At 39.0% G+C, this 15,355-nt stretch overlaps 1 protein-coding gene across 1 annotated transcript in view; it reads right to left on the reverse strand.

The window, feature by feature from the left end:
- LOC126184477 (dynein axonemal heavy chain 7-like) overlaps positions 1-15,355 on the reverse strand; it is a 1,143,184-nt gene that overhangs the window by 354,583 nt on the left and 773,246 nt on the right. The window contains exon 34 of the mRNA XM_049926869.1: positions 11,987-12,105. Coding sequence (XP_049782826.1) covers positions 11,987-12,105 — 119 coding nt within the window. The remainder of the gene's footprint in view (positions 1-11,986; positions 12,106-15,355) is intronic.

Here is a 15,355-nt window from a genome sequence, read left to right on the forward strand (position 1 = left end):
GCAGCTCTTGATCTGTTTCTTGTGCTGTGGCAAGGTCATCATAATTTAAAATGCTGACTAAACTCTTTACTCATGAAAAATAGTAGGCAACTATGTTCTCTGTGTCTCTAATATGCAGTATGTCTGTGTTGAGCTAGCTGACTAATTCTATGTGCCAGAACTGCCATGGCAAACAATTATCATTGATATGGAAGGGTGATATGATGCATTTATGATCTATGAACACCATCAGTGGCTGGGTTTTAATGTAAGAGGCAAAATGTCTCACAACCTTGAATATTGCTGACAACACCCTACTGTAGGCACTCCATTTTGCCTGTCCGTGTAAAACGCTGTCAACAGTTTGCAAGTTCTGTCATGTATATCTGTACTAAAACTTGTGAGATCTTATTCACAGTGCCTCATCTGCAATGTGATCCTCACCCTGGGCACCACATGAACAGTTATCTACCTGTAAATTCTATTCTGCACCTGGTGTCTCATAGTAGAAAGTTCATTGAATTGCTGTAAAACTGGCTTTATGGGAAATTCTCTAATACTACACACAAAATTTTTAATTAATGTGACCTGTTTCACATTTATTGTCACTAGTAGCCTTTTCCCTGTTGTTCCGCTGATGTGGGTGTTGGAAATCTACTGTATATTGCACACATACCCTCCTCCCCCTGTCTCTCTGTCCACTTCATCCTCCCACCTCTGTCTATCCATCAACTGCTCCTCACTTCCTCTGTCTCTCCATCTCCCCCTCCCCCTTTCTTTGTCCATTTTTTCCTTCACTCTCTCTGTCTGTCCCCTCCTCACACCTGTCTCTATCCATCTCTTCCACCTCCCTCTCATTGCCAGCCTCCTCCTCAAGCCCTCTCTCTATATCCAACTCCTGTTCCCCTCTTACTCTGCCCATTCTTGCTGCCTCATTTCTCTGTCCATGTCCTCCTGTCTCCCTCCCACTATCTACCTCCTCCTGCCAACTGCTCTCTGTTCGTCTCCTCATCGCCACATCTCCCTAATCTTCTCCCTCCTCTCCCACTACCTCCTTCACCTTACCTACCTCCTTGGGTCACCTTCTCCTTATTCATCTCCTCCTCCCCCTTTCCTTATCCTTTCCATCTTGCCACCTCTCCCTGCCCATACTCTTCTGCCCCCCTTCTCTATTATCTCCTTCAACCCCTCCTCTCAGTCCATTTACTCCTATATCCATCACAAACTTCTCCCAAAAGTGCCCCTCTGCATGTGCAACCCCAATAGAACAGGTTGATTAGTGAGCTGATACAAAAACAACAACAACAACACATCTGCCATGATGAACAGCCTATATGTAAGGGGCTTGAAAATGGTGTTGGATGCCATACCAAGAAGATTTATAATGGAAGCCAGTACTATTCCATCACAAGGTGCTTCTCGTGCAGACCAGCGTACATGTTGGGGGCTGGAAAAATAATTTCTTGCCTCTGACATGCTGGCTGCCCTGCAATGCAGGTCAATAAAGCAGGCAGATACGTTTCACACATTATTGGCAGCACTTCTGGTGTTCAACTCCTTCAGAGATTCTGTTTTTATCTCATAAATGCTGGTAAAATAACATCCCTTCATGGTTCTCTTCAGCTTCACAATTACAAAGAAGTTACAGTGGGCTGTCTTCAGCAAATATGGTGGATGAGGCAACAGAGAAATTTTGTTCTTGTCAAAAAATTATGAACAAGCATTGAGGTGTGAGGTGGAGCATTATCATGATATAAGTTAAATGAGTAGTTTTGCCACAATTCTGGTTGTTTTCTTTGGAATGCTTCATGCCAACAGTGCAGAGCTTGCTTGAAGTATTCCTTATTGACTGTACAACTATAAGACAGGAAATCATTATGCACTATAAGTGAAAAGAGCCTTCACATGTGGTCAAACGTACCAAATTTTTTTGGTCTTGGGTCTTCAGGCAGTTTCCATTTGGACAATTTGGCCTTGGTTTCAAAGTCATACCAGTATACCCACATTTCCTCACCTGTTACAATATTGTTTAGAAGTTGTGGATCATTTTTGAATTAATTCAGCAATTCCTGAGTGATATCCATGTGACACCATTTTTGGTTGAAATTCAATAATTTCATAACAAACCTTGCTGCTACATGTTTCACACCCAAAACATGTAAACAATATTATCAGCAACCTCTCTGATGGAGATTTGGCAATTTTATAGAATCATTTTCTTTATGTCCTCCGTGTTTTTGTCAGTAATTGATGTTCTAGGGTGACCAGGCTGGTCATTGTCTTCAGCATCTTCTTGAGCCTCTTCAGGACATTTATACCTCTAGTAAAATTCCACTGAGTCTACTCAAAACATGTATATGCTTTCTGACTGTCAACAATTAACTAAATATTGAAAACATCTGAAAATACAAATAGACATCAGGAACATATGTACCAACAAGATTAAAAAATTAAAAATAGGATGTATAATCCTGAAAAATTACAGTAGTTCCCATTACTTTTTGATAACACATTATCACAAAAGTAATGAGTTAGCAATGTGCACATATACAGATAGTGATAGTATCATGTAAACAGGATATAAAAGGGCAGAGCATGGGTGGAGCTGTCATTTGTACTCAGGTGAGTCTTGTCAAAAGTTTTCTAATGTAATTATGGCCACACAACAGAAATTAACAAACTCAAAATGTGGAATGCTAGTTGGAGCTAGATAGAAGGGGCAATCAATTTCAGAAATCATTAGGAAATTCAGTATTTTGAGATACACTGTGTCAAGAATGTGCTAAGAATACCAAATTTTAGCCATTACCTCTCGCATTAAACAATGCAGTAGCTGATGGCATTCAGTTAACAACAGAGAGCAGTGGCACTTGTGTAGAGTCGTCAGTGCCAACAGACACACAACACTGCATGAAATAACAGCAAAAATCAATGTGGGATCTATGACGAATGCATCTGTTAGGACATTGTGGCAAAATTTGGTGTTAATGAGGCATGGCAGCAGATGACCAATGTGAGTGTCTTTGCTAACAGCATGACATTGCCTTCAGTGCCTCTGCTGGATTCATGACCATATCAATTGGACCCTAGATGAGTGTAAAACTGTGGCATGGTCAGATGAGTCCCAATTTCAGGTGGTAAGAGCTGACGATCAGGTTCAAGTGTGGCACATACTTCACAAAGCCATGGACCCAAGTTGTCAAAAAGGCACTGAGTGAGCAGGTGGTGCCTCCACAATGATTTTGGCTTTGTTTACAGGACATGGAACCAGTTACTGGAGTGATTATGTTCAGTTACTTGGAGATCATTTGCAGCCCTTCATGGAATTCATGTTCCCTAACAATGATGGCATACTTATGGATAACAATACACCATGTCATCAGGTCAATGTTGTTCACTATTGGTTTGAAGAACTTTTTGGACAGTTTGAGTGAATGATTTGGCCACCCAGACTGCCCGACATGAATGGTACTGAATATTTATCAGGCATAATCAAGAAGTCAGTTCATGCACAAAATCCTGCACCAGCAACACCTTCACAATTACAGATTGTTATAGAGACAGCAGGGTTCAGTGTTTCTTGAGGGGACTTCCAACAACTTTTTGAGTCCATGCCATATTGAGTTGCTACACTACACTAGGAAAAAGGAGGTCTGACATGATATTAGGACGTATCCCATGACTTTTCTCAACACTGTGAATTACAAGTAACCAGTTTCATCCCTCCCATTAAATGTTTTTCACAGGCAACCACTTTAAGCATCCTATGACAGGGGCAGATTATCAACAGTGCACTTTCACATGTGCTGTCTCACAAGTCAGTATCAAAGTTGGTTTTTGATTAGTCAGTCATTGAACAGGATAAACTTTCTTGATCATTTATAGAAATAAATGCATGGCCAGGAAATGAAAGGAAAGTTGGAGTTTTAAATTTTGTGTTTAAAACACTGTTCATGCAGGAGGAGCCTACAGACATACCATACTTTGAGTGCTGCATAGACTCCTGAGTGGAGGATACAGAAATAGGCATCCCGGGCATTGAAAGCAACTGAAAAAGTGGAAAACAAATAAGATGCTTGGTCCAGATGGAATACCGGTTCACCTTTAAGAAGGAACTGGTCCCTTACTATGCTTGCATTCACGATGAATCTTGATGAATCTCTCACTCACCTCAAAATTCCAAGTGTCTGGAAAAAAAGGGAGGTGGTCACCTGTATATAAGAAGGGTAAAAGAATGGATCTGCAAAATTATACAGTGGACTGTTGAAGAACTGAGCACATTTTAAGCTTGAATATAACAAATTTCCTTCAGACAAAAAAGCTTCTGTCCACAATTTGGTAGAGATTTAGAAATCATTGCTCATGCAAAATTCAGCTTGCCCTTTTCTAGCATAATGTTCTGTGAACCATAGGTGAAGGGCAATAGGCAGAATCCATACTTCTAGATATCTAGAAAGCATTTGACACAATATCCCACTGCAAACTGTTAACAATTGTTCAAGCATGTGGAATGTGATATTTCAGTGCCTGTGTTGTTAATAAGTACTACGCAACGTTCATTCAGACATGCATGTGTGTCTGAAGGAACAAGTACTGTGGCAACTACAGCCATCATGAAATACTGAAATGTATTCACAACTGTCAATCTGGATGACCATCAGCTGTATAATGGAATGACAAAAATGAAAATTTGTGCCTGGCTGAGACTCAGATCTGGATTTCGTGCTTTATGCAAGCTGTTGCCTTAACCACTTTTGCTATTCATGCACAGCTAATGGCCGGACACAAACTTCCATACATCATATTTCATTCATCACAACCTGCTCTCATACACATTATGTAATTCTCATGTAGGAAGAGGACATTATAATTGAAAGTTGCTGCCTGGTATTGGTGAATCAATACAATATTACAGTACCTGTGTAGTAAAGAAGTACTATGCAAGATTCTTTTGGACATGCATGAGCAATGCACAGATAGCTAAAGTGTTTAAGGTGACCACCCGCATGAATTGGGAAATGTGGGTATTAGATCAGGTCTGGCATCAATTTTCATTGTTGTCATTCCATTCCATATTCACAACAGGGAATACATTTTAACTGCATACAGAATAGGTTCCTAGATATTTGAGTGGCTCAAAGACTGTATTGTTCTAGATGGCAAGTGTTCATCAGAGACAAGGTTATAGTGGGGAGTGCCCTAGGGAAGTATGATAAGACTGATCTTGTTCTCTGGATACATAAATGATCTGACAGATAAGGCAAGCAGAAATCTGTGAGGGTTTGCTGATGATGTTTCAGTGTATGGGAAAGTGTCACCATTAAGAGAATGTATGAGGGTAGAGGATGTTAGACAGAATTTCTGTTTGGTGTGATCAATGGCAGCTTGCTCTGAATGTAGAAAAATGTAAGTTAATGGATATGAGTAGGAAAAACAATCCTATGATGTTCAAATACAATATTATTGGTGTGCTGCTTGACAGAACCATGTCAATTAAAAATCATTGAGTAATGTTGTAAACAATATGAAATGAAATGAGCACATAATGTCAGTAGTAGGGGAGGCAATTTGTTGACTTTGGTGTATTGGAAGAATTTTAGGAAAGTGTAGTTCATATATAAAGGAGTCTGCATATAGAACATTAGTGTGACTCATTCTTGCGTACTGCTCAAGTGTTTGGGAGTTCCATTAGGTTGGTTTAAAGGAAGACATGAAAGCAAGAGGTGTGCTGCTAGACTTGTTACCAACAGGTCTGACTGACTTGTGAGTATTATAGATATTCTTCTGGAGCTCAAATGGGAATTGATGCATCAACGATCACATTCTTTGCATAAAACAGCATTAAGAAAATTTAAAGGCATTTTTGGCTGACTGCAGAATAATTCTACTGCTGCCAATATTGAATTTGTGTAAAGATCCTGAAGACACAGTACAAGAAATAAGTGCTTGTACAGAGGCATACAGACAGTCATTTCTTCTTCCCTCTATTTACAATTAGAAAAGTACAGTGAGCTACTAACAGTAGTACTAAATACCCTCCACCATGAATTTTATGGAGGCTTGCAGTGCATGTATGAAGATGTAGAAAGGATCTAACATTTTCTGCTCTGAGTCATAGAATGCTAAATTCATTTCTTTTTTCTGCTGAGGCCATTCTCTGCAGTAGTTCCCATCTGGAGCTCCAACAAGGGTACTATGTTATCTCCAGAATATTTTATTCAAGAGGTTGCTGCTACATCATTAAACCATAGAATAGTGCTAACTGTTATTGGAAAAATATAACTGCTGTAGTTTCCTCTTGCTGTCAGCTGTTCACAGTATGAGCATATGATGTCTAATGTAACATGTTCAGGACAATTGACCATCCAGACTTTTGCCCTTGTAACTACTGAAAAGGCTGCTGTCACTCTTCAGAAAATGTTAGTCAGTCTCATCTCTACATAGTTACCCTTCCAATGCAGTTACACATAGAATATGTTTATCCCCCCCCCCCCCCCCCCCCCCCCCCCGCAGTACACAAACCACCACTGGGACAATGGCCTATGTTTATTTTGGAGGGTGGGCAGTGTGTGTGGTTGGCAAGGTCTGAAGTGTGTAAATTAAATATCATTTGACTACATCATCAGCAATCAGTTCCTAGAATCAGTCATGATTTTAAGGTATTTGGGAGTTGCTGTTGAGAGTTGATTAAAGTGGAATGACTACATAAATCAATTGATGGGGACAAGATACATGCCAACCTTTGGGGAGAACCATAAAGTAGAGTATTTCTACATCTATATCTACAGTCTGTGAACCACTGTGAAGTGCATGGCAGAGGGGTACATCCCACTGTACTGATTATTAGGGGTTTTTTCTCATTCCATTCACATATGGTGAGTGAGAAAAGTTCTTATTTAAATGCCTTGTACATGCTGTAATTAACCTAACCTCATCCTCATGATTCCTATGGGAGTGTTGTGTAGGGGTTGCAGAATATTCCTGGAATCATGATTTAAAGTGGGTTCTTGGAATTTTGCCTGCAGACTTTCTCAGGATATTTTCTGTCTGTCTCCAAGAGTCTGCCAGTTCAGTTCTTTTGACATCTCAGTGACACTCTCGTTTGGTCAAATAAACCTGTGACTGTTCATGATGCCCTTTTCTGTATATGTTCAGTATCCTCTGCCAGTACTACTTGGTACAGATGCCACACACTTGAGCAATATTCTAGGATGGGTCATTCAAGTGATTTGTGAATGATCTCTTTTGTAGATTGATTGCATTTCTCTAGTGTTGCCTGTAAACTGAAGTCCACTACCTGCTTTGTCCATGATTGAGCTTATGCAGTCATTCTACTTCATGTCCTGCAAGAGATACACACAGGTATTTGCATGAGTTTACTCATTCCAATTGTGACTAGATGATATTATAATCATTGGGAACTATGTTTTTTTTTCTTTTTTTTTCATTTTGTGGAGTGCACAATTCTGAACATTTAAAGCAAGATGCTATTCATTGCGCCACTTTGAAATCTTGTCAATGTCTGACTGAATATTCAAACAGCTTCTTTCAGATTGTATTTTGTTATAGATAGCTGCATCATCTCCAACAAGTCTGAGGTTCCTATTATTATTGTATACTTCCTGGGGTATACACAAATCTGTCAGTGGCTCTCCATCCAAAATAACTTGCTGCATCCTTCATACCAAGAAATCCTCAATCCATTCATATATTTTATCTGATATACCACATGTTTGTACTTTTTATAATAAGTGTAGATGTGGTACTGAGTCAAATGCTTTTCAGGAATCAAGAACTACCGTATCTACCTGCCCCACTTGATCAATGGCTTTCAAGTTGTCATGAGAGAAAAGTGAGAGTTGAGTTTCACATGATCTGTGTTTTCGAACTCCATGTTGGTTGGCATGAAGGAGGTTGATCTGTTTGAGATATTCATTTCTATTTGAGCTCAGAATATATTCTAAGATTCTACAACAAATGGATGTCAATGATACTGAATGGTAGTTTTGTGGATCACTTCCGCTATTCTTATTGAAAATAGGTGTGACCTGTGATTTCTTCTAAGTACTGGGCACAGTTTTTTGTTTGAGGGATCTATGACAGATTGTAGTTAACAGAAGGGCTAACACAGCTGTGAACTAAGTACATAATCAGACAGAGGTGCCATCAGGTCCTGGGGCTATAAGTGGGAATTTCAAGCATACCCAATCAAACATTTGCTACAGCCCATGCATTTGTCTTCCTGTGTGAGGGCAGGCATTGCCATCCAAAAAAGTTGTGTTCACTATCCAGGTCAGTTGCAGTTTATGGCCTGTGACTGTTCCTGTAGTATGGTGGAATGGTAAGTGTCATTAACATTGCCATGATGAGACTGTAATCTCAGCAACTGCATTTTCCAAAACAGTGTCTGCATAACCGTACATGATCATGGCAATCCCTGATCCATTTTTTTGTTGGGAAGAAGGGATGCTTAGATTCAATGAATGATTGCTTTGACTCATGATGGTAGCAGTGGACTTGCTACTCTTCCCCTGGAATAATCTGTATTAGGTAACCATCCCTTTTTTCCCACAAAACCTGAAGTGCTGCAGATAGTAACAATGAATATGTGCCAACTAGATGAAAATATGACTGCTTACTTGATGTTCAACATGGTTCCATAAGGACAATCTAGGGCCCATGCCACATTGTCAGTCCTCACATAATGCTCTTCAAGTAACATTGCTTCCCCATTTTGCAATGTGCTGTCATCCCAGAGGGCAATCAAGTTGCTCCTTTTCCCTGTAATTCTTTCTTGTCATTCTTTCTTTGTTGAATTCTTAATCCAACTAAATACAGTTTTCCAATACAGTTATGGCAATATATAGGACACATTATACAAGGGACATACTCTGTGGAGAATCCCTTTGTCTATAAAAATTACACAACTGAGACCAGTGTAGTCAAGTACACTCTTGAGCACACCTGACATCTTGCACTTGTGGACTTGAGCTATTAATTAGAAATTGACTGCAGAATACTGGCTATCTATCCACCAGCCATTTTCTTCTACCTTCTAAAAACACACAGACACCAAATTTAAAATGGTATGCAATGGTATGCATCTGCAATTTGCAGTTAACAACTTGTTTTCTGGCTTACCATTGTAACTGACCATGACTGTAGTTAAGTTGAGTTAGAACAGTTGTTATGTCTCTAACTCCACAATCAAATGGTGTGTGATCTTCTCCTAGTGAATAGTTCACAACATTTTTGGGATCCAATGGCCCCAATAGTCTTTGTATTCAAATATCTATGAACTGCCGAGTATATAAAACAAGAACTATTAGCAACAGAGGACAGAGTATTTTTATGGAGCACCTATGATCTTCTCTGCTTTATCCACTGAAATATTAAATCAGCAACGCCAATTAAAATGTTAACTTCTTCCTTCTTCTTCCTCTTTCTCGTGTGCCTTCATCCCACATCATGCAGGGTCAGCATGGTAATTTATGGATTTGGCATTGTTAGTTTGAGGGATGGCTGGATGCCCTGCCTGTCAGTATCCCATTATCCCATGGAATGGAATATTTGTATGTCAACTCATCTGCATGTAGTGTTATTCATGTGAACGTGAGTGAAAGTTTTCTAAATGTTTGCAAATTGTATAACTGAGGCAGAACCTAAGTACCAGCCTAATATTCATCTACTGAAATGTGGGGAAGTGACAAAAAACCACATATAAGCTGACCAGTACACTGACCCTCATTAATCTGCTGGGTGGATTTGACCCAGGGCTGATGCACCACCCCCTTCCTGGAAGTGGAACTTTAACATGCACAGCTATCCAGGTATGTGAAACTGTAACTATGTATTTTAATTGTATTTGAGAGCTCATAAAAATGAAATACTGTGATATAATATTTGTTACTGCTGACAGTCAAACTTTTCACAAAAATTGGTTTTGAATGTTCTGAATGTGAAGACAAAGACTGCTGAGACAGTACAGTTACTCAATATTAATGGATTCGGTAGATAAACCATTTTTTGGTAGTGGTTTCTGGTATCATATTGTAACATTCAGAAATGTTTTTGTTTCAAATGACAATTTGAAAAATGTGTCTTGCAAAACTATTCACTGAAAGTAGAGAGTGCTAAGCCAAAGGTATACCAATTGACCTCCGTTTATAACTCCACAAAATATTAACACAGTTGTTACAGAAAATTGTGCAATGTGATTTTAACAGATGTGAAACTTACAAGATATCTTCAAAAGTATGACCACCAATGTGAATGTATGCTGCTCAACAAAAGATCATTACCTAGTATGTGATAAAAATGTATAGTATGTCCTGAAAGGTATGAGAGGCAATTCAAGTTTGACTGATGAGTTCTATACATGATCTACTTAAAGGAAAAGCAGTTCAGCCATGTGAGCACAGGTAATCTCAGTAAACATGACATTCAGTCACCTCAATTAATTTTCAGTTCCCATCTATAATAGTCAGATGATCCCTTTACAGCAGCACTGAAGATGTGTGGCATCATACATCATTGCAGACACATTGTGTGTGCCATATGCTAGGGTATAGACCCTATCTTTTGACATTTTTATATTTATTTATTTCTTTATGCACTTATCCAATGATCATTTTACTATGATATTGGATTTGTCATCATAATACAATGCCCAGCAGATCACTGCTCACATCAGACGTAATCATAAAGTGGCCATTTGTGTGTGACTTGTGCTTGTGTGAATGTGTGTGTTTTCTACTGTAGAAGAAGGACTTTGTCCAAGAGGTTAAATATTTAACAGTTTTTTTCATAGTGCCATCTGTGACTCAATATCTCCCTAATGTGGTGTGTAGCAGTATATACTTTCCATATTTTTTGAATGATTTCTTGAAGCTTTCAGCTGCCATTTTATTTATTTCCTGTACAATTGTACAATTTCGGCCTTAGGCCATTTTCAAGTATTTTATGGGTGATTTTTTGGTAACTGATTATGTCATATACGTTGTTGCTCCTATGAAATTATGTTTGCTCATAAATTAGTTTGAGATGTTCACGCTATTTTACTGTGCTCCTAAAATAGTGTGAACAGCTCAAACTAATTTATGAGCATAACATAATGTCGTAGGAGCAATGACGTATATGACATAATCTGTTACCAAAAAATCATCCATAAAATAATTGAAAATGGTTTAAGCCCAAAATTGTACAATTGTACCAGAAATAAAGTAAATGGCAGCTGAAGGCTTCAAGAAATCATTCAAAAAATTCATCGCAACTGCGGACCCTATTGCATTGAAAATTACTTTCCATATTGTTGTTATAAATTTACATTGGTGTATGATACTTGTTCTGCCAATTGCCTTTGTCACATTGTATATTTAAGGAATGTTACTGACAATACAGGGTGTTTATAAGAGAATATGAGGGTTTTAACACTTTATAATATTTATTATACTAAACTTACAGTTATAAATGATATGTCAAATGAAGGAGCAACCCAAACAGTTTTACCAAGAACCTTATAAATGTTCAATGTGAGCACCGTTTGTCACATGGCACACATCAAGTCTATAGCCGAGTTCTTCACAAATGTTGATAAGTGTGTCTTCAGTGATTGCAGCAATAGCTGCTTCAATCCAGTTTCTTAATTCAGGGAGGTCTGCTGGTAGCTGAGGCACGTACACATGATCCTTGATGATACCCCAAAGGAAAAATTCACATGGCATTAGGTCGGGTGAATGTGGAGGCCATACAAAGCAAGCCCTGTCATTGGGCCCCTTGCTGCCTATCCAGTGCTTGGGTACAGTGAAGTTCAACCAATCTAGCAGATTGCGGTGGAAACATTGCATGCTGCACATGAGCACTGGTGCCAAACACAACTGTTTGAGTTGCTCTTTCATTTGACATATCATTTATAACTGTAAGTTTAATGTAATAATTATTATAAAGCGTTAAAACCTTGATATTCATTTATAAACACTCTGTATTATAAACTATTTTCTTTGCGTACCTTGTTGTTACATGGAAATATTTTGATGCCACTACTAAGGAGCTCTTAATATCATCTGAAATCTTCACATCTTGTATGTAATGATGAGCAACTTTGTCCAGTGCATCTTCAGGCCAGACCTAGTGAGATTTTGAGAAAATTAATTAGTTCACAAATGAGATTATGAAAGGTAGATAACAAGACCCACATGAACAACTGCATAGACTATATTTTCATAAACTAAACAATTTATAAAGTAAATGTTAATACTGATAGTGTCAATTAATATTTATGTAAGTGGTGGTTAACAACTATGCAGTTGATATAAATGTTTTTAATGGCTTACAGTTGCAATTACAAGTAAAGTATGTTTATAATTTTAAAAAAGGCTCAGGATGTCTTAATGAAATGGTTTTGTTGTCATTTGTTTGGCACCATACAGCAAAACTATTCAAAATTATTCTTATGATATTTATAAATGCCGACAGCTGATTCCCTCCTTACTTTCCAGTGACCCTTATCCAGCCAATGCCAGGTCAGGACTGCTGTGACAGTTCCCCACTTTCGCAGAGAACCTATCATACCTATATATAGGCTACTGCTGTTGTGGGGTCACCACACCCCAGAATATTTCAAAGATACTGCCAGCTTGGAACCCCTCTCTTACCCATCTCCCAGGGAGTAATATGTGCAGCCCTATATGCATCTACTGTAATACTATGGTAAGGTGTGGCATTGTTTTTCAAACTGTTTGCACCACGTGTACCTGAGGAAGGATGTGGAAACTAGCTTGGTATTTATGTAGGTAGATGTGGAAAACTACCTAAAAAGCAAATCCAGGCTGGCCAGCATACTGGCACCCAACATTAATCTGTAAGTCACATTCATTCTGGGTCTGTCACATCTCACCATGTCTCGCAAGCTAGCTCTTTAACATGCTCAGCTACCTGAGTATGTTAACATTCAATAATCCTTAATGAGGTAATGGTATTGAGAACTATAAAATGTACACAAAGAACGTAATGTTAATATCTTGTTGCTACACTATTTATCACTCAATTTTAAAAACCAATAAAAATATACATTATTAGACACACATTGCAAAAATTACCTCAAGTTCTAGTAATGGGTTTGTACACATACTTCTATCTTCAAACATATTTTTATTCTGTTTTCCTTGTGAAATAAGGCTAATATGTCCATAAACAATTATTTTCTTCTCAAAGTAACGTTTTGCATAAATTAAAATAAATATGCAATGTGTATGTATGCAACATGCTATTATTCCAGATTTCCTGCATACACACACCAAAAAAAGTGTTGCATCACCCCGGTTCCTAGTGCTCCTGACAACAGATGTTGACTATTGATATAGTATCACAGACACAGTCCCTTTGACTGTTCAAAGTTGTCACTAAACCTGTCCAAAGATGTAAACAACCATGCATGAGCAGTACCTATTAGACGGAGAGGGTCCGACAGCCGATCAGTTCCAGTCATTCCACCAGGAAGGAGGTACATGGCTCACGTTGTCTGTAGTTCAACCATGCCGGTCAATACCATGGTTCAATTGTGTCCACATTGTTACTTTGTACCAGGAAGGGCTCTCAACAAGGGAAGTGTCCAGGCATCTCGGAGTGAACCTAGGTGATGTTGTTCTGACATGGAGGAGATAGAGAGGGACAAGAACTGTCGATGTCATGCATTGCTCACGCCGCCCAGGGGCTACTACTGCAATGGATGACTGCTACATATGGATTATGGCTTGGAAGAACCCTGACAGCAATGGCACCATGTTGAATAATGCTTTTTATGCAGCCACAGGACATAATTTTATGTCTCAAACTGTATGCAATAGCCTGCATGATGCACAAATTCACGCCTGATGTCTATAGTGAGGTCCATCACCATGACACCATGAAGTGCAGTACAGATGGGCACAATGACATGCCGAATGGACCACTCAGGATTGGCATGACATTCTCTTCACCAATGAGTGTCGCATATGCCTTCAACCAGACAATCGTCAGAGGCGTGTTTGGAGGCAACCTGGTCAGGCTGAATGCCTTAGACACACTGTCCAGTGAGTGCAGCAAGGTAGAGGTTCCCTGCTGTTTTGAGGTGGGATTGTGTGGGGCCAACATACACTGCTGGTGGTCACGGAAGGTGCTGTAATGGCTGTACGGTACATGAATGCCATCCTCTGACCGATAGTGCGATATCAGTAGCAGATTGGTGAAGAATTGTCTTCATGGACGACAGTTTGGGCCCCCATCATGCACATCTTGTGAATGACTTCCTTCAGAATAATGACATCACTTGACTAGAGTGGCCAGAATGTTCTCCACACATGAACCCTATCGAACATGCCCGGAATAGATTGAAAAGGGCTGTTTATGGATGATGTGATCCACCAACCACTCTGAGGGATCTATGTCAAATTTCCATTAAGGAGTGGGACAATCTGGGCCAGCAATGCCTTGATGAACTTGTGGATAGGCTTGCACCAATGCAAGAGGAAATGCTACTGGGTATTATAGGTACCGGTGTGTACAGCAATCTGGACTGCCATCTCTCAAGGTCTCACTGTATGGTGGTACAACATGCAATGTGTGGTTTTCATGAGCAATACAAAGGGCAGAAATGTTGTTTATGTTGATCTCTATTCCAATTTGCTGTACAGGTTCCATAACTCTTGGAACTGAGGTGATGCAAAACTTTTGTTGTTGTGTGCATTAGTGAGATTTTAATTTGTAGTCACTTGAAGTGCAAGTAAAAAGAAGGAAATATCATTTACTGCCAATTTGTTGCCCGGAAACTCAGTTCATACCTGTTGTCAATGCAGATTTAAAATGTAAATTTAAAAATAATAACAAAATAGTAAGTGCTAACTCCACCATTATCAGTCTCAAGCCCTGCATCCCATTCAGAATGTGACAAGGAGGGAGATAAGGGAGGATAACAAGAACCTGGGTCTGTCAGGTTCAAGATGATCACTACCAAAACAGACACTTGCCTATAGTTATAGGGAGAAACTGGTCAATGGTCTCAAAGCCAGAAGAGGAAGCTAAATTCCCTGTAATAATGAGAATGGAAGAATCTAGAGAAGTAAACTGTAAAGGAATCATTTTTGAACTAATAATTCAAACTTGATTTGGAATTAATGTCTACTGCATACAATTAAAATTTCAGTAGCATGATGGCAAGTCCTCAAAAAGAATGCAATTCTTCACATGATGTATAGTCCTTCATGACCTAGCATGACTGGAAATCGCAGCATCTACAGTCAGTTGGATCATAGCCAGAATATTTCAAAACTTAAATTAAAAAAGAAAATTGATATTAGCTACTTTAATTCAAAAACTGATAAACAGAAAGGACTGGATAGTT

The sequence above is a fragment of the Schistocerca cancellata genome, chromosome 4, assembly GCF_023864275.1.
Source record: "Schistocerca cancellata isolate TAMUIC-IGC-003103 chromosome 4, iqSchCanc2.1, whole genome shotgun sequence".
NCBI lineage: Eukaryota > Metazoa > Arthropoda > Insecta > Orthoptera > Acrididae > Schistocerca > Schistocerca cancellata.